Below are 20,395 nucleotides of genomic sequence, written 5' to 3' on the forward strand. Positions count from 1 at the left end.
CTGGATGGGCACTTGTGTTTATATGAGATTAAAGCCCAAAGGCTATCAATAAACTCTTCCCAGCAAGTGGCCAATCAGATTAAGTGCTAATTTATTTCGAAAGATTATTGATGGCGGGCACAGTGAGGCAGCCAATGGCAACTCTCAGACCCACCCCTGGCAGTGCTGATTGGACAGCACCCAGTAAAGTCTCGCTTCTTAACGCCCCGGAGCCCATTGGCACCAGGAAGTTGGGATTGTTTTGTATAGGAGTGGAGTACAGGGCAGCGGACTGTCAGGTTGGGAGGGGTGGGTGGGGGTTTGTGTGTGTATTTTTTTTGTTTGTGATTTGCTGTGAATGCTCCAGTCGGAAAGGGATCCACTCTATATGGCCCCTTGCTCTGTCATGAGTGCCCTGCAAGTGACGACCGGCGGCGTGAGAGGAGACGAGTCCCGCTCGCTGGGCAATGCGAAGCTGGCGGCCGCCGAGGAGATGGACAGACCCAAGGCACCCCCTGCCCTGCTGCCCTTCAGCGTGGAGGCGCTCATGTCCGACCGGAGACCCAGCCGGGAGGCACCCGCCTCGGAGGCGGCACTGGTGGGCACCTCGCGGAGCCGGAGCCCCCGGACGGCGGGGCAGGAGACAGCGGCCACCCCGCTGGCGGCGAATACTTCCTACACCGTGGAGGGACTGTTAAAAATATCCGAGGAGGCGCTTGTGAAATCGGAGGGCAGCGAGAGACAGGATCGGACGCCGTGGATGCAAGGTTCCCGGTTTTCCCCGCCACCCAGTAAGTGAGAATGTTTTTATTAGAATCTGTATATTTCTATCTCCGTCTGCCAAATAGTTTCTAGCAATACTGGAAGGTGAACTGAATGGTGGAGCAGGGCTGAATTGCCTACTTCTGCTTCTAATTCCTATATAAGGTCAGTAACTCTTGCGAGATGAAATCTAAGACATAACGTCCATTAAGCTGCACTTTTCTGTAAAAGCTGCAACACCTAAAACCTCCCATTGGAGAGTTCAGTTTTTCAGTTTCGAATTTTAAAAAAAACTTTTTGAGTTATCAATGTTAAGATGATTGCTTCTGAAGGGGGAGCATGACATTTAATTAACTGACGTTTATGTTTATTTTTTTGTTAGGACGAATGAGTCCTCCTACCTGCACTCTCAGGAAGCATAAAACCAACCGCAAACCCAGGACTCCATTCACCACCTCGCAGTTACTCGCCCTGGAGCGCAAGTTTCGTCAGAAACAGTACCTGTCCATCGCCGAGAGAGCGGAGTTCTCCAGCTCTCTCAACCTGACAGAGACTCAAGTGAAAATCTGGTTTCAGAACCGCAGGGCGAAGGCCAAACGACTGCAGGAGGCCGAGTTGGAGAAGCTGAAGATGGCAGCGAAACCCATGCTGCCCCCGGCTTTTGGCATTAGTTTTCCCATCGGGACCCCGGTGCCAGCCACATCTCTCTATGGAGCCTCTCACCATTTCCACAGACCCACTCTACCCGTTTCTCCGGTTGGACTATATGCTGCTCATGTCGGATATAGTATGTATCACTTAGCTTGAGCGGGGGGGAAAAAAAGGGACCCGAGAGGGATGGGGTAAAAAGTATTCTTGAAAAACAGCAGAAATTCTATTGAACTTTTCTTCCCCCCTCCCCCTCCACGTCTGTTTTGCAACGATCCCCCATCGGAAGGAGGGGTTTGTGTACGATGTAATATACTGTATATTTGAAGTTTTATCATTTATATTATGCATATATTTGTTAAATAAATGTAAGTGTTTCAAGTAGTTTCTAAAGCTGATAGTGTTTTTATTTGAAGTGGACGATGAGAAATTTACACTGAAATCGACATAACAATCACAGCCCGGTATGTTAGCTCCAAATTTGACTTGTTGACTATTTCTGCCTCTTAAAAGCAAAGTAAGATGTCTCACAACACCAGGTTAAAGTCCAACAGGTTTATTTGGGTTGGACTTTAACCTGGTGTTGTGAAGCTTCTTACTGTGCTTACCCCAGTCCAACGCCGGCATCTCCACATCTTAAAAGCAAAGCCAGTCCTTGGCCTAGTAACATAATCCTCCTTGTTTACATATCCTGATTGTTTATAAACAGCTTTTGCCTGCTAGGTTTCCACCAGAAGTTACTATATAAGACTCCTAAATGAATGAGGCATAACTACAGTTGCTTTGATGTTCCGTCCTGTCAATTGGTCAGGATCAATTGAATTAGTTTAAAAAGTGTATATAATTTGGCTCCAGAGGTGGGGACAGACTTAAACGGAGCAAGTTGAATTTTACACTACTATTATGCATTACGTTTTCCTTTTTTGTTTATACCCTGTGTTTACGCTGCCGTTTTTATGTATTTGTCAGTTGGTGAAATATTTCTACAGCTGGTACCTATTGCTTTGAAGAATTCTCTGTGTAGTTTTTTTCGTCGGCGCCGACCTGCTCACTGTTGTTTTGCAAACCTGAATGTTGTAAAACAACCTAACCAGAGTGCTTCTCTGATTATTAATATACACCCCCTAGCTAATTACCCTTAAATAATTTTGTGAAAGCCACATTCGCCCATTTTGTTTCATATCAGTGCCTGTCATAACTTTTCATTATCGTTCATGGAATATTCAAAATTAATCCATAACCCCCCCTCTTTCCCCGCCACCCCCTCCCCAGCACCCTGTATATTTCCATCGTTCTGTTGCACCCTAAGGGAAGGTATCTCCCAGTCAATATTTAAAGCAAATAGACGGTGTTTACTCCACCCCCCGCCCCCCCACCCCGTCCAAGTGAACAACTTTTATTCTCCGCCGGTTTTCGAAGTAACTGAAGAGCCCGTCTCACCTCTGTTTTCACCCGCCCCGAGGTGGGGGGGGGGGGGGGGTGAAGACACAAGTGACCCAAAACTTTTGTTACTAGTGACCCTTCCGAGAGGATCTCTGGTGGTTTAATCTTTTACGCTTTGTCTTTCTTAACTCTCTGGCCGGGGGAAGTCATTGACAAATAATTGCAGCAGTGGGGGAAGAAGCAATCTTCTACAGGCGCGGTGTGGTTCCAGTTTGACTGTAGCTGGGGGGCAAAGTGGACCCTTTTATCATTCCAAAAAAAAAACTGGACTGACTTTTCCCTCTCCCACTCAGAGGCTCAGCGACATTCCCTTTATATTTCTGCCATCATTTCCTGCCGCAAATAATGGGATTTAATGAAATCCTGTGACAACAAGATTATTTCCGGACCGTACAATTTTTTTTTGTTTCTGAAAGTGTGGTTATATTTTGAACGCCTTCTTGTTGATAATACTGAAGGGCTTGGATCAGGCGGCCGCCTTAAAGGACAATGCAGATCCATCAGTTAGTTAGTCATTATTATGCCCTTGAGAGTCAGCGATGGTAAGGGTTCTATTGGGATTATTGCCCATTACAAAGCAAGACAGGACCCAGAAGAGTCCCTTTTAACTTCAAGAGGGGAAATCCCAGAGCGTGACCCCCAGTAAAAGTCTCCCTTATTGTTTAGGAGCCGATTTTTCACGGGTGGCTGGAGCAGCGAACCCCCATGTCCAACGGCCCCTGCCGATTTATATATATATATTTTAAATATAAAACTACAATTGCGTTGGGGAGGGTGACAAGACAAATGTAAAGCCCCTATGTAGCACCACGCCAATCCCACATCCCTTTGGTCTGCCCCGACATTGCTTTTGATGTCAATATTCTAATCTAATGAACGAGCCTGGTTCTCAAGCCGACGCTTGAAGGAATTCGGAAGACATTTACTGGAGTCTTCTCTCTGAGCACCGTTTTCTCTTTTTTTGGTATGTGTGTTGTTTTGTTTTGCACCCCCGAGGCTTGAGTCTCACTGCTCAATTACACCCCATATGTCAACAATTAATAAATAAGTAATGACAATAAGGTGGGAATCATACGGATGAACGCTCCGACTGAAAAGGAAAGTTCACACAAAAGACCAAGAGATTTGCCGGTCCTTTTCATGGCTGATCGTAACCCCCAACCCCCCTCTCTCTCGCCCGGGGTTAAACAGCAAAGAAAAAAAACTTGACTATTTTTTTTCATTTCAAGGATCGCAACGGGTAGTTGGAAGTGGGGATCAGTGTTTGCCTTAGACAAAAGTGTGGTGGCGCCACTCAGCCTGGCCAACAGACATTTAATTATCATTCCTCCTTCACCATCGCACTGATAGACATGGAATTACTAAACACTGTTTTAGCTCCTTCAACTTGCCAAATGTGTCACTCACAGTTCTTCCTTCTTGTTCATTATTTTTACTTTTTTTTAACTCTCCAGAATTGTCAACTCGAGAACTAGGTTAATTTAGCAACTCTGCCACGCCGTTCCAAGTCAACCTTTCCCTTCTATTTTTATTTTTAAAGCCACTTAACGTTGCTTCGAACACCCTGGGGAACAGTTGAGTGATTAAAGGGTTAAAACGCGGTTGTCTGAACGCACCCAAGGAGCTTTTTTTTGTAGCCAATTCAAAAGGGCAGACACACTTAATCACACTACAAAGGCCAGGTGGAGGTAAGACCAAGCTCCTATGTTTTTGATCGATGGAGAAGCAATTCTCTTCATTATTCCTTTCAACTCGGGAGAGCATTCTGGTCACCACTTTCGCTAGAAAACTTTGGGCGAATGCCTTTCGTTTTCGCAAAACAACCTACTTGTTGCAAATAGCGGGATCAGTGCACGGAGGAGGGGGGGGGGGCATCCCCCGGTGTACACAGATAGCATCAGTTCCATGAGCCGGGTGCAATCGGTTACAAAATGATGGGGTGGTTGGAAAGAAATAGGCTTAAGACGGTACATTTCTATACTGGTCAGCTTCTCGGACCAGACACCTAAAGAAGCAAAGTGCAAATGTGTGAGCCGGCGCCCTGTATAAAGCTCCCATACAACTCACAGTCCTGTCAGATGGGAGAATGATTAAAATATGACTTAAGATCGCTCGAGTTATTCACCCGGCAAAGTAACGTATCTCATTTATCTGCTATAAACTCAAATCATATTTTTTTTCAAGTATTCGACATATTTTAGTTAAACAGGGAAAATAAACCCATTCAATATCCCTGAATAAAACTTAAGACATTGTTATGAAATCGCTCGAGATGGCTGCTAATTATTTCAAAACCTGGCAACCGATATGGCAATTTATCAGTACATAAATATATGAAGGGCCATCAGTTAACTGGCCTGGGATTAAACGGATACAGATTTTTTTGTGTAGTTAGCCACCAGTGTCTGAAAGGGAAAGTATAAGCAGCGAATCCCGCTTTATTGTGCATTCCTTGGGGTTAATTTCGAAGTATCCCGACATTGAGTAAATACTTTCAAATTCCAGTTAACTTTTGCCCGACCTTTATTGGGGGAACTCGTCCAATAAACACCCTCAGTGTCTGAACGTTTCCAGCGAATGTAAACCTATCCTTTCCAAAATATACATGTTGGAATATTTACTGTTCCAAGTCCCGAGAGCTCTTTAAAACGGAAAGAATTATTAAGAGATTCGAGAACTATCCAGAACTGTCAAAATGGCAAAATTCTCCAGGCACCGAACATCCAAAAATTCAAACACAGGTAATGGAAGTAAGAAAAATGCGTTTGCAGAAAGCCAGCCATTGAAATAGCAATCACTTTTGTATATATTAATCAAAGTTTAGCGAGAGAGAGATTTTAACATATGAATAGGCGACTACCAAGCCTGGCTGGGGGATTGGGGGGGGGGGGGGGGGGGCGGGGAATAATAAAAAGTGACTGTGAAAATAGTGATTGAAATAAGAATGAACCCAACATATTTATGTGAGATATTACAAATCGTTGCATGTTCAGGAAATGAAACGAAATGAAGATGCCCAACTATTTCTATCTGAAATGTGGCCATATCATTTGGTGGCCTTCTTGATATGTTTCCATTCTGAAATATATAGAAAGCGCCCACTTTCATAAGAAATAATGAAGTTTGACACTTGGGAGTTTTTTTGTGTGAACGAAAGTGAGATTCGAATGGTCTAGCAGTCACAGAAGAAGATTTTTCAATTCACATTTGAACATATGCATGTGTTGAGTCAAAGCTGCGAATTGTTATTGCGATCGGCGCGGCTTGTTGTAAATGCGAATTCGACTCAACTTTCCAGCAGATTTATGTAACGTGTCATGTTGCCCTTGTAAATTGCTTGGTCCACGTCAAATTGGCCATAACGAAGTTTATTTTATGTGTCATTTATTGTACCACTGTAAACGTGGGTGAAGGCCATTGAGGGTCCCTCCCTCAATGGAGCGAGAGAGAAGATTGAGGGAACAGCAGGATATACAGTAAAGACATCTTCCGTCCATTCCTCTCCCAACTCTCTCCCAGAACAGAATACACGCCGTTCTTGTGAAGAAAATTCTCGGAGCTGTTCGAGGTTGTGTTCATTTTCAGGGATTCCCAGGTCATATGTTTACTATATGGATTCAGGTCAGTCTTCCATTAACATTAATCATATTCTTCCCGAGCTTTGCGGATAGACTTGCCAGTTCTCTTTCTATATATTTTCTTCAACTATCTTAAAGACCAGCTTGCTTCCATATTTTTAAAATGCCATTTTCCTAGTCCCTCCATTGACCAAGAATAATCTTGAAAGGTTTTAGTCGGGACTTTCTCGCAGCCTGAGAGCTCAAACGCTGGAAGCAATAAATGCCATCTTAGATTTGAAACTGTGAGCACTTTTTTGTAGAAATTGGGAACGTGTAATGACTCATATTTCAAATTTACAAAAGTATGCTTGAGCTTATTTTTAATCGTCTATAAGTATATACCAAAGCTGGAGCCCTTAACCCTTTATCGTCTTTTACAATCCCCTCGTATTTGGAGAATTCTTGCACCCTCTGCAGTTAGCGAAGAGAATCGTCCCTAGCTAATTATCAGTACCCGTAACTCTCCTCAGGATATTTTCTAAGACCATGCCTCTAGTCAGTGCAAGTAAAATATTGCACAGACATCTCATCCCTCTAACTAAGGTTTATCCAGACTTGAAACGTTGGCTCTATTCTCTCTCCACAGATGCTGTCAGACCTGCTGAGCTATTTCATTCTCAGTCACTTGCTTTTATCCTTTTCAATTTTTTTTTGCCGCAGTTTAAGTGGTCTGTTTGAATTGTTAATAACTAGCCCGGCTCTCCATACTGCTTTACTGTGTCAGATGATAAGCCAAAGGTTCAAAGAGGAATGTGTTGTTATTAGGGGGAAATGATAGCCTATGGGGCGGCACGGTGGCACAGTGATTCTGCCTCACAGCTCCAGGGACCCATTTCGGTTCCTGGCTTGGTCCACTGTCTGTGGGAGTTTGCACGTTCTCCCACTGCCTGCATTGGGTTTCCTCCCACAGTCCGAAAGCTGGTTAGGTGCATTGGCCATGGTAGAATTTTCCCTTAATGTACCTGAACAGTTGCCGGAGTGTGGCGACTAGGGGATTTTCACAGTAGCTTCATTGCAGTGTTAATGTGACACTGATTTTAAAAAAAGCTTTAGAAGGAAACAAAGACATATGAAAATGCTTTTCTCCTTGACAGTTATGTATATGTGGAATTTTAATAACTTATATCACAGCTTGCTATATCTGATTGAATTTAACTAAATAACTCCCAGTTAGTCATATTAAATAGCCTTAAACCTTTTAAGATATATGCACACACCATATATGAAATGAACATTATATATGTATATTTAAATATAATATATTAAACATGGAGCATTTATGTATTGTAGTATTTTAGGAATTGTACTTTATATGTACAAACTCCGATAGGTACACACATTTATTCTATCGTTATTGCTGAGCTGAACGACAGAAATTTAATGGTAGTGATGGTTTATATATCCACACAAATTATATTATATATATATAATTAGTGTGTGTTCGAGCATGCGAAATGTTATTAGCATAGCTCAGAGTTTGCTGGTGTAGAACAGAAAGAACCTCATGTGGGTGTAATCTAGCGAATAAAGCCCTATTTTGACGTTTGATAATCGTACGATAAGAATATAATCTGTTATGGGGCGCTTGTAAAGTAATACATTTAAAAACAAAATCATCAATTGTGATATCATCTACTGCTTTAAAAAAATATTATTCCGTGGCTGCTCGCTTTTCTAGGTTGCAGTTATAATTGACTAATGGTCAAATACTGGTATCTCGTGAGTACGAATCCTAGCCAAGAACTGAGTTATACTGTGACTTGTTATCGATCAGGGAACGTTCCGGGTTTGCACTGGTGTATTCCTTCCCTCGATATTTTTGAAACGTCAGAGCGGGCAAGGCTCCAAATTCCTATAACATCAAAAAACAAAATCCACTCCGTGAGGTCCAGGCATCATCACCTGAGCACATTTGTCCCTTTTCCAACTTGGCTTCGCCCCAGCCTGGTCACCTGTGGTTAGGTCCACGGGATGTGGGACAGACAGCCTCCTGGCCCAAGTCTCAATGCTTTTTGATTGTAATGTATTGGATAATCTGATTAGGATAAAACTGCTAATTTAAATCGCGTTTGAGCACTGACATGCTTCCGAAATCGTTTAGCCTGATCACAGACATGGTAGACCTGGAGTTTATCAGGGTTTGAAACCTATGGATAATTTTCAACTCCGACTGAACATGGAGTGACCTCTGACGAAGGGTCACCCGGACTGGAAATGTTGGCTCTGTTCTCTCTCCACAGACGCCGTCAGACCTGCTGAGATTTTCCAGCATTTTCTATTTTTGTATCTTCCCATCCCGGTTAATGAGGACAGAGGTGATTTATTCTAAAATAATTATACGAACCTGATTTTTATTTTGTAAATATGTACTTTATTCGCAAAATATCTGAAAGATCATTGCAAAACATTTCAAAATGGCCATCAACTTTCTACACAAATCCTGTTGCAATCTGAGATGAGGAGGAACTTCTTCTCCCAGAGGGTGGTGAATCTCTGGAATTCTCTGCCCACTGAGGTGGTGGAGGCTACCTCGCTGAATATGTTTAAAGCGCGGATGGATGGATTCCTGATCGGTAAGGGAATTAAGGGTTATGGGGATCAGGCGGGTAAGTGGTACTGATCCACGTCAGATCAGCCATGATCTTATTGAATGGCGGGGCAGGCTCGAGGGGCTAGATGGCCTACTCCTGCTCCTATTTCTTATGTTCTTATAATATAATCAAAGGAACGTTACAGACATTTCAAAATGGTCATTACAGAATTTAACCCAAAGCCCTCTTGATTGAGTCAACAGTAAATGGGGTACGGACACAGCAACTGATAGGCTGCATTGAGCTCTGTCCTATTCACGGTTGGAGTCAGCTTTCGTGAGAGAGAGCTGGGTTTTCGCGTCGCCCTGCCGTGCCCAAGTAGAACACTTTCCCACTCGCTTTATCTGGAAGTGCTTCATGTCTCGCTATTTTCATCCCTCTTGTCATCGTTTCCCCGTTTGAAAAAATATATTGACATAACGGAGCACTGAACATGTTCGGATAAATGAAGTTAAGCCATTATTTCAGGAGAGTTTCAGAAGTATGTCACAGAAATCATAGAAATCCTACAGTGCAGAAAGAAGCCATTTGGCCCATCGAGTCTGCACCGACCACAATCCCACCCAGGCCCTATCCCCATATCCCTACATATTTACCCGCTAATCCCTCTAACCTACGCATCTCAGGACTCTAAGGGGCAATTTTTTTTTTAGCATGGCCAATCAACCTAACCCACACATCTTTGGACTGTGGGAGGAAACCGGAGCACCTGGAGGAAACCCACGCAGACACGAGGAAAACGAGCAAACTCCACACAGACAGTGACCCAAGCCGGGATTCGAACCCAGGTCCTTGGAGCTGTGAAGCAGCAGTGCTAACCACTGTGCTCCGTGCCGCCCTTCCGTGTCTTCAATTCTATCTCCTTCACTGCGCCTATTAGCCTTCTCACCACATCCTTCAACTCCCCTCTCTCCCCCAAAGTACACCGAATGGTGAACTCAGTTTTTTATGCTTGATAGACTCACCCTGTGTATTGATTAGAAAGCGTTATTTCCCTCTGGGCGAATCTGTTCCGCCTGTTTAATCTCTTTTTTCAATGTCCTAATTTCTAATCAATCATAGAATCCTACAGTGCAGAAGGAGGCCATTTGGCCCATCGAGTCTGCACCGACCACAAATTCCACCCAGTCCATAACCCCACGTATTACCCTGCTAATCTCCCTGGCACAATTGGGCAATTTAGCATGGCCAATCCACCTAACCCGCACATCTTTGGACTGTGGGAGGAAACCCACACAGACATGGAGAGAATGTGGCGGCACAGTAGCACAGTGGTTAGCACTGCTGCTTCACAGCTCCAGGGACCTGGGTTCGATTCCTGGCTTGGGTCACTGTCTGTGTGGAGTTTGCACATTCTCCTCATGTCTGCGTGGGTTTCCTCCGGGTGCTCCGGTTTCCTCCCACAGTCCAAAGATGTGCGGGTTAGGTTGATTGGCCATGCTAAAATTGCCCCTTAGTCTCCTGAGATGTGTAGGTTAGAGGGATTAGCGGGTAAATGTGCAAGGATATGGGAGTAGAGCCTGCGTGGGATTGTGGTCGGTGCAGACTCGATGGGCCGAATGGCCTGTTTCTGCACTGTAGGGTTTCTATGACTTTCCATATGCAAACTCCACACAAACAGCGATCAAAGCCGGAAAACGAACACGGGTCCCGGGCACTAAGGCAGCAGTGCTAACCACTGTGCCACCGTGCCGCCTCCAATGTCCCCTGATCAGTTTTGTCAAGATTGTCCATGATCCCGAAAACTTTTCTCTCCAGAGAAAGCTGGTTCAAATCCTCCCTCCTGGCGAATCCTGCTACCTACAATGATCACACTTACCAAAATTAATCCATTGCTTGTCTTTGTATATCTCAGGTGACCAGAACTGTACACAACTCCTAATAGAGTACCCGCACAATCTCAGGTAAAAGCAATGCGGGGACAAAGTGTAAAATTGGACTCGGAACGGTACCTCCTGTTTCTCCTGCTGAGTTTTCCAGCACTTTATGGTTTTTTTCTCCTTTGATGTATATTCTGTTGCTGTTAATAGCGTGTGCAATAGCCTCCAATTTTCCAATCGGATATTACGGTCAATTCTGAAACATTCAGGGTTGCAACAGTTTACCTTTAGACACAGGGACCACAGCTAACATTGCGAGATCAACTAGCTCTTTTCAAAAAAATAGAAAATGCTGGAAATACTCAACAGACTCCGCAGCATCTATGATAGGAGCAACCCAATCAACAGTTCTGAGCCAACATCAGAATCTTTCTCCCAGATTTTCAGTATCCGCGGTATTAGACTAACAGTTTAGACACAGTTACAGCACAAAACCTATCCTCCCGCCCAGAAGCTTGCATGAACTTTATTATCAAGCCTTGAATTTTAAATTGAGACAGATCCTTATAAAGTACGTTTCTTAATTAGTTAAAGCACTCGAATCTCGTTTGGGAATCGCTGTTATCTCTATGAAACACAGACCCTTTTAACGTATAGACTAAAACAATTTCTTAAATTAAAAAAAAACAAAAATACTGGAAATACTAGCCAGGTCAGGCAGTATCTATGGGGAAGAAACAGAATTCACGTTTCAGGGCGAGTGAACTTGGTAACGATATTTTTCTTGTTTGCAATGACAATTTCATAGTGCTAGAAATCTGCAGGACTAGCTGTAAGCTGTGTGTGGTATTGAGGCCTCGCCCCTGTCCCGTTATCTTGTTTCATCGCAGCAAATATTTTAAATTACAGGGAGCATTCTAAAAGTTTGTGTGACAAGGAACATAGAAATTAGCAGCCAGGTCTGCTTAAGCCTTTCAGAACGTCATTATTATCTTGTTCATTCGAAATTAGGAATATTTTGGGCACTCGAATTAGTAGTTACTGATGTTTTCTGGCAAATAACAGTGATATTTTGTGCTTAATGATAAAGGCTTGGTTTACGAATATACAACATCCAGCATATAAAGCTTCAAAACGTTTTGATTTGATTTATTATTGTCACATGTATTGGGATGCAGTGAAAAGTATTGTTTCTTGCGCGCTACACAGACAAAACATACCAGGGACCTGGGTTCGATTCCCGGCTTGGGTGGAGTTTGCACATTCTCCTCGTGTCTGCGTGGGTTTCCTCCGAGTGCTCCGGTTTCCTCCCACAGTCCAAAGACGTGCGGGTTAGGTTGATTGGCCATGCTAAAAATTGCCCGTAGTGTCCTGAGATGCGTAGGTTAGAGGGATTAGTGGGTCAATAAGTAGGGATATGAGAGTGGGGCCTGGGTGGGATTGTGGTCGGTGCAGACTCGGTGGGCCGAATGGCCTCTTTCTGTACTGTAGAGTTTCTATGATTTCTATGATACCGTTCATAGAGTACATATGGGAGAAGGAGAGGGTGCAGAATACAGCGAACATTTAGAAACCTGAGGCGCTACCAAATGCAAACCTTTATTTAATCGATGAACAGTTGGAACATTTGTCTGTTCCTGCGGATTTTCCCCTGTGCTTGTGTTTTTCTCCTGTGTCTCTGAGATTCTCAGATCTGGCCGGAATTTTACCGGCATGCCCGCTCGAGGCCAATAATATCGCGCCCGAGGCCAACGAAGTATGCCGTTCTGTGAGACTCGCCGCTCAGATTTCAGGGCGGGCGTGCCGGCAAAATCAGTGTCTCATTGTTGCCCGGTGCCCCTTTCTCTATCAATCCCCCACTTTCTCCCTCTACCTTTATGATTCTGCAACCCACCCTGTGTGTGTGAGTGTGTGCCGCGCTCATCCCTGTATTGCTGCATCTTCTATGTAGTCTTGGTCAGGGCGAATGTCAGTGGTGGAACCCATCAAATAAACTGGGGATAAAACTGAACCGGATTTGGCCTATCGTGGGGCATATTGATTTTCTTGTGACAGGGCTGTCTGCTAGATTAGAGGACAGCTAGCAGGATTGCACTGAGAGGTACCAAAATAAATGCAGGGAATCCCTTCTTGGTTTTTTGTGTAATGAGCGGTGATCTTTACCTGTGGCTCCTTTCCAAATACACCCGCAGATTTCAAACTTTGCAAAACAGTAGCTGACTAGATAAGAAAGTGCAAATAGGGTATAAGCGGCTTAATACCGATGTACACCACTGACTTCGAATTCACTTTCCCTGGCCGAGAACATTACCGGGTTACTGGAACGGCAGAAACCATGCAGAATATTGTAAATGATTCAGAATAATGAAATAGCAGCTTAGAAGTTTCAAATAGAATTTCAAAGGTGGAGGATGCCTTCATTTCTGTTCGGCCAAACAAGCGGGCGGGGGGTGGTGGTGGTGGTAGGGGTGGGTGGCACACATCTGGGGAACTGAACAACTGTAAGGGACACTTAGCGCAACATGTCCCCATGTCCCTCCCCCTCCTCCCCACATTCCCTCCTCCCCGCAAGCGGTGTCACCCATGTCGTCTTTTCTCAAAATCGAGCTTGTGGTGGCTCAAGTCAGATAGAGACGTGTGATAACGAATTTTGTGTTAAGCAACGCCAAATCCGAGTGATGCAACGAACGATCCCTGACTGCTATTGCGATCTATTAACGCAAAGTTGCCAAACATGTTGGACAAAGCTCAGCTGGCGTTTGTCAGAGAAGACCACTTGTTTACTGTGGTGATATTCAGTTGTCTGAAAATATCATGATAAAACTTTTAATCTATCAAACTCATTGCGACAGTTTTAAATTCCCAAATGTAATGTTTGTTGAATGATGACTCGCGTTTCTATATATATAATATATATTTATATTTATATTTGATTTATTATTATCACATATCTTGGGATACAGTGAAAAGTATTGTTTCTTGCGTGCAAGACAGACAATGCTTTTTTAAAGTTTTTTATTAGTTTAAAGTTTATTTATTAGTGTCACGAGTAGGCTTACATTAACACTGTAATGAAGTTACTGTGAAAATCCCCTAGTCGCCACACTCCGTGCCTGTTCGGGTACACTGAGGGAGAATTTAGCATGGCCAATCCACCTAACCTGCACGTCTTTGGGCTGTGGGAGGAAACCGGAGCACCCGGACGGAACCCACGCAGACACTGGGAGAATGTGCAGTCTGCGCACAGACACTGACCCAAGCTGGGAATCGAACCCGGGAGGCGAGTGCTGTGGGGCAGCAGTACAAAACTGTGCCACCGTGCAGCCCACATACCGTTCATAGAGAAGGAAAGGAGAGGGTGCAGAATGTAGTGTTACAGTCATAGCTGGGGTGTAGAGAAAAATCAACTTAATATATGGTAGGTCCATTCAAAAGTTTGATGGCAGCAGGGAAGAAAGACGCTGTTCTTGGAATATAGTGATTTATAAAGACGGCACCATTTAAAAACCGGCTTTCTATGCAGACACAGGTTACTGTCCCGCAATCACACATCTGTAATGTATCTTGTTGTACACACTTGCGGCTTCTGTGACCTCCTCCCGCCTGTCAGTGACAAGGATCCACATCTGCATGGACAAGTGTAGGATCAAACGGGATCCGGAGTCTGACACGCGCGAACAAAACTCCCTAACATCGTCCTCTTGTTTTTTTCTCTCGTACAAAATGTGTTGCTCCAATTCTGGTTCTTCTTCTCGTGCTGTTCCCAGCACAGCAGCACCGCCCCCTCCCTCCCCCCAACCCCGCCAAACATACAAAAGATTCCTATATACAAACAGCATCTGTGATGATATTGTTGAAAGTAAAGCACGCGAGAAAATGTATCTCTTGGCAATCGAATTCTATCTCGGCCAACTAACTCACATCCATGGCCACTTTTGTTGAAAGCTTTAAGTTATTTTAAAATGGGGAGCAGGGGAGAAAACCTTGATGCTGGGCATGATTTGGATCCAGGTTGGTGCCCACATCATTATTCTCCTAAAATATGGCCGTGCCCAACTGTTGTTAGTGGCCTGATAGCTTCATAGTGTTGTTAATAATAGTGGTTGTGAAAGGGCTGCGGGGGTAGGGGGGAGGAGGGGGGCGAGTGCGGAATCTGTCTATAAAGCTCGGATTGGATGATTTACTGACTGCTCTATTAGCACGATTGTACCTATTACCAGTTATAACAAGAGGCTGCCCCGCATTGGGTCTGGATCTTATTAGCCCGTTCAGCTCGAGTTGCCCGAGAAAGCTTCTGCAGAACAAGAACAAAAGAGGGCATTAAACATTAAAGGTGACCCCCGAAGGCTGTGTTTGTTACAAGATAATTCTGTGCATTTGGCCGGGGGGGGGGGGGGGGGGTGCGTTTAAAGGTGTGCGGAACAGCTGTCCGAAACTCTCACACGCATTTTTTCCCCTCAAAAGTCTGTGTCGATCTGTAACATTATTGCTCAAGTGAAAGATTACCTTCTAACCAGGACATGAAATAAAACAATTCGCTGCTTGAAAACATTCCCTGGAATATTTGGCAATTATAAATAAAACACGGTGACTACTAATCAGAACAGTTCGTCACTTGATGGTCTATGTTTGTTTTTGGATACATTTTTTTCAGCTGACTCTCCTCCGAAACGAATATTTGCATTATCTCATTTCTGCTTGAAGAATGACTGTCTATATAATAGCAGTTTATTTTTGCACTCAGTATAGTTCATGGTGTGTAAAACACGTTTGTGTGATATAAGTACAAGCCTTATACCAGACAAAGTGCATCAGCTATATTGGCATCTTCTGCCTTCATCTCTGGACATTACATGGCAAACTACAATGAGATACGTTTCATTCACAGTGATTAGGCTACCCTGCCTGCATATTTATGCAAATCTGTCTAGGTCTTTACGAAAGCAAAATGCTGCGGATGCGCGAAATCCGAAATAAAGACTGAAACTGCTGGAAACGCAGCAAACCCGGCAGCATGTGCCAAGAGAGAAACACGAGTATACCTTATAGGTCAATAAAATATGAGGCCATTGACATTGCCCGCTCCACACTTGCTGCCAGGCCTGCTGTGTGTTTCCAGCATCTTTTTCTGCCTTGGTGACTGAATAATGATGAATCAGCATTGTGTGCAACGCTGATATCAAACTATATCAATCCAAGCTCGCTCCCTCTTCTTAATAGCAATGTGGTCAGTTGTGGAGATTACGTTTGGGATCTATGCACATATTCGACACATTGCCCAAGTCCACCTTGTTTACCTCGATACATAACTCAGGAGAGAAGCAGAATGGAAACATCAACACTACCTAGAGGGGGAAGGCGATGAGTGGCGGATCAGGAGTCACGGGAACAAATGTACATTGTGTTTAAGGGCTCCGTGGGGGAATCAATAAAGGAAAATGACAGCTGGTTTACATTAGCAGTATTCTCAATCAAAACCCGGGGCGAGAGGAATTCCATGTTAATTCAGAATGGCTGGCTTGGTTTGCTTCTAATGGTATGGACATAAAATGGACTGACCGATCCTTTAGGTTGAGTCACTTTCGTGTGTTACTGTAGGTGGTGTGTAACAGGGTTGGGAGTGTAACTGAAATGAGATTCTGAAATGACTGTACAGAATCATATGTTTCATATGCAAGGTATCCTGATTCAAATCACTTTGGATTTGTGTCTAACTGTGTGTTCAGTGCAGGGAAATGGAATTTCCTTATTATTGGTGATGACCATATGCAGAAGAACGAATGTGCAGTTAACACTTGTAATCTATGTCCTGTCACCAGCAGAAAGAAAACAGCTGCTAATTCATACTTATGGACTGTGTCATTGAAGGGAGCTGTTGGTTTTTGTCAGATAACTACTTTACCAGTCCCGGTTGCTTTCCTGGTGTCTGTTTCTGTGGAGGGAGCAGTTAAGTCAAGGTGCCTGAGTCCTGGCTGTCTAGTGGGGGTGTATGATCCTTTACAGTGTACCCATGCATTGCGGGCTGATGGGGAGAGAATCATAGAATCCTTACAGTGCAGAAGGAGGCCATTTGGCCCATTGACTCTGCACTGACTCTCTGGAAGAGCATTGTACCCAGGCCAACTCCCTACTCTATCCCCCTAAACCTGTGCATTTACCATTGCTAATCCACCTTTCCTACATATCTTTGGACAAGGGGCAATTTAGCATGGCCAATCCACCTAACCTGCACACCCCTGGACTGTGAAGATGGACTTAGAAGATGACGTTACAGATCTCTGGCTGCATATTAACAATAGCTGATCTCTTTGTGGTGGCTGATCCCTGTCAGTTTAGAAGCAAAATATGTACGTGTATCTTGATGACCTATCTGTGAATGATCCACTTTGTTTTCCTAATATCTTGCTAAAATATTTTAGGAAAATAATAAATTTACACAGCATTTATTGTGCAATGACTTTTCAACTATTAACAACAAATAAAAACATTTAAAATTGAGTCACCACATTGTCTGTACTGTTTTTCAGGACCTCACTGTCAAATTAAACACAAAAGTAGCAATATTGAAAAGATTTCTGAAGTGGTTTTACATTTACATTATTTATGAACTGTAAGCAATTTTTTTTCCTTGATCAAGTATTTTAAATACAAGCCATGTAATAATTATCATATTTACTGGTTATTAAATAATCCTAAACTATTGGATATTATTAGTGAGCAGTTGATAACATCTAAGTTCCGAAAGTATTAACAGCAAAGGAACAAGGAAGTGTGTTAAACAAGTGTGTATTTAATAGCAGATCTCCTTGTACAAGAGCATTACTCTCCTCTGACCCATCATTGCCCTATAAGTGTTTTAAAGCTTATTTATTAGTGTCACAAGTGGGCTTACATTAACACTGCAATGAAGTTACTGTGAAAATCCCCTAGTCACCACACTCCGGCGCCTGTTCAGGTACACTGAGGGAGAATTTAGCACAGGCATTGCACCTAACCAGCATGTCTTTATGACTGTGGGAGGAAAGTGGAGCACCAGGAGAAAACCCATGCAGAAATGGGGAGAACGTGCAAATTCCACACAGTGACCCAAGGCAGGAATCGAACCTGGGTCCCTGGCACTGTGAGGCAGCAGTGCTGAGATTTTCCCAAATGTTACTCATTAAGCAAGGCACTCACCTGATGAAGGGGCAGTGCTCCGAAAGCTTGTGCTACCAAATAAACCTGTTGGACTTTAACCTGGTGTTGTGAGACTACTTACTGTGCCTACCCCAGTCCAACGCTGGCAACTCCACCTCATTAAGTAAGACCTTAAGATCGATATATAATCTGTTGAAGTATCTATCAAGTGTTTGTGTTTAGCACAATGAAAGTTCAATGAATGCCTGACGGCCCCCAGCTCTGAGATTGCAAGCAAATCCATAAGATTGCATGCCAGCAATGGTGGGATAAGGTTCTTGAGTGATTATTAATTGCCCACTTAGGGGTCTCAATTGGTCTTCAAGTGGGAAGCCTTTCTGTGACCATCCTGCCCCAGGCTTAATCAGGATAGGGGTCGGAAGAAGGCAGTGGGCCCTCCAATTAAATGCCCCCCACCACCCACCCCACTGCCATTTCCGAACTCACCTCAAACATTTTGTCTGTTATGTCTCGTGATGTGGTGAGGGCAGAATTTTATTTTGTATTTTTATTCCAATTCAATCAAATCAAGTCCAATTCAGAGTCTCACCAAGTTGAGACATTCCCAATCCAAGCTGACAAGACAGGGCTTTCACCCCCTGTCTTGGGCGTGATCTACATGATCCAAGCTGATTGGAGTAGGAATAGCTCCTCCTCTAAGGCTTGATCTCATTTGCATCTTAGCCAAAAGGCCAAGATGCTGCTTTTACAAATTGCTTCAAATGAAGCTAAACTGTAACCTAATGACTTCAACCAAGCACAGCATGTCGATACTACACTTGATCTTAGCCAAAAGGCCAAGAAGCGATAGGTGAGGGCAGAATTTTTTTTAAATACTTTTCCAATTCAATCAAATCAAATCCAATTCAGAGTCTCAACAAGTTGAGACATTTCAGATCCAGGCTGACAAGACAGGGCGAGCGACCAAATCACCCTTGGAGGAGCAAAGCAACACCTCCTCCAAGACTTGAGCTCATTTGCATCTTAGCCAAAAGGCCGGGATGCAGCTTTTAAAAATTGCTTCATATGAAACATATGAAGCTTCAATGTAACCCAATGACCTCAACCAAGTGCAGCATCCAATCCATACTACACTTGATCTTAGTTTGTCTGTGCTCTTTGTTGCTCTGTGGGTGCTTAGGCTGGCTAATTGTGGCTTGGGTCAGATGTTTTGCATTGGTTTCCTTCATATCTGAGTTATTCTTGTTCCAAAGGTGATACCCCCAAAATCTCAAACTTTCTGTATTCATAAACTTTGCAAGTCTGCCGGTATAACAAACCTTTAATTTTGTTTCATCACCTGTTTAGACAAGAAAAGGAGTAAGGGCCCTGAATGGCATAGTAATTTAAAAAGTTCCCTAAAAGGGCCCTTAATTTGAATTCAACTTGCACAATTGAGCTGATATCCTTTATCTGATGGCTATGAATGGTACTATGTGAAATGAGATTGGATAATTTAACCACTTGTGACTGGAGATAGGTACATGACACAAGTTTAAAGTTTATTTGTTAGTGTCACAAGTAGGCTCACATTAATGCTGCAATGAAGTTACTGTGAAAATCCCCTAGTCGTCACACTCTGGTGCCTGTTCAGGTACACTCAGGGAGAATTTAGCATGGCCTATGCATCTAACCAGCGCTTTCGGACTGTGGGAGGAAACTGGAGCACCCAGAGGTAACCCATGGGGAGAACGTACAGGCTCCGTACAGACAGTAGCCCAAGCCATGGATCAAACCCGGGTCCCTGGCGCTGTGAGGCAGCAGTGCTAACCGCTGTGCCACCGTGTCACCCAAAAATGACCTCACACTTCAAAAAATTGTCTTTAAAAGTAAAATATATTCACACTCAGCAATAGAACAATTTCCAATTTTTAGGCAGTCAATGCCACCTTTAAGAATATTACTCTCTCTACCTTCAATAATGTTCTTTAATTCTGATCACAGCAGAGCTCCCATTCCCATATTAGCTTATGAGATTTAAATTTCCACAAAAGCAATTTTTCACCGTTACTGAGTAAAGTTGTTACTTAAGGACACATTTAACTGTACGTTACACTAAGGGACTGGGTTAAAATCTGCAAAGGAAGAATTTACCCCATCAGCCTGACTGAGTTTGAACGCAGTAAGGAGTCTAACAACACCAGGTTAAAGTCCAACAGGTTTATTTGGTAGCAAACGCCACTAGCTTTCGGAGCGCTACTCCTTCGTCAGGTGAGTCAGGTCAGGTGAGTTTGGGTGAGTGAGTCAGGTGAGTCAGGTCAGGTCAGGTGAGCTTTTGGAGCGCTGCTCCTTCGTCAGGTGAGTCAGGTGAGTTTGAAGCTACATACCAGAGATGAAAAGACAGTGTGCTAATACG

At 43.6% G+C, this 20,395-nt stretch overlaps 1 protein-coding gene and 1 non-coding gene across 2 annotated transcripts; one reads left to right on the top strand and one right to left on the bottom strand.

The window, feature by feature from the left end:
• The first annotated feature begins 337 nt into the window (after window positions 1-337).
• On the top strand, window positions 338-1,772 carry msx1a (muscle segment homeobox 1a). Its single transcript, XM_078231919.1, has 2 exons — window positions 338-770; window positions 1,124-1,772. The coding sequence occupies exons 1-2, from the start codon at window positions 338-340 to the stop codon at window positions 1,546-1,548; spliced, it is 858 nt and encodes a 285-aa protein (XP_078088045.1). The 3' UTR covers window positions 1,549-1,772.
• Window positions 1,773-18,649: 16,877 nt separating this feature from the next.
• On the bottom strand, window positions 18,650-18,848 carry LOC144501994 (U2 spliceosomal RNA). Its single transcript, XR_013499239.1, has one exon. It is a non-coding gene; the product is annotated as a U2 spliceosomal RNA (small nuclear RNA).
• Between the last annotated feature and the right edge of the window lie 1,547 nt (window positions 18,849-20,395).

Source organism: Mustelus asterias, chromosome 1 (genome assembly GCF_964213995.1).
Source record: "Mustelus asterias chromosome 1, sMusAst1.hap1.1, whole genome shotgun sequence".
In the NCBI taxonomy this organism is placed as follows: Eukaryota; Metazoa; Chordata; class Chondrichthyes; order Carcharhiniformes; family Triakidae; genus Mustelus; species Mustelus asterias.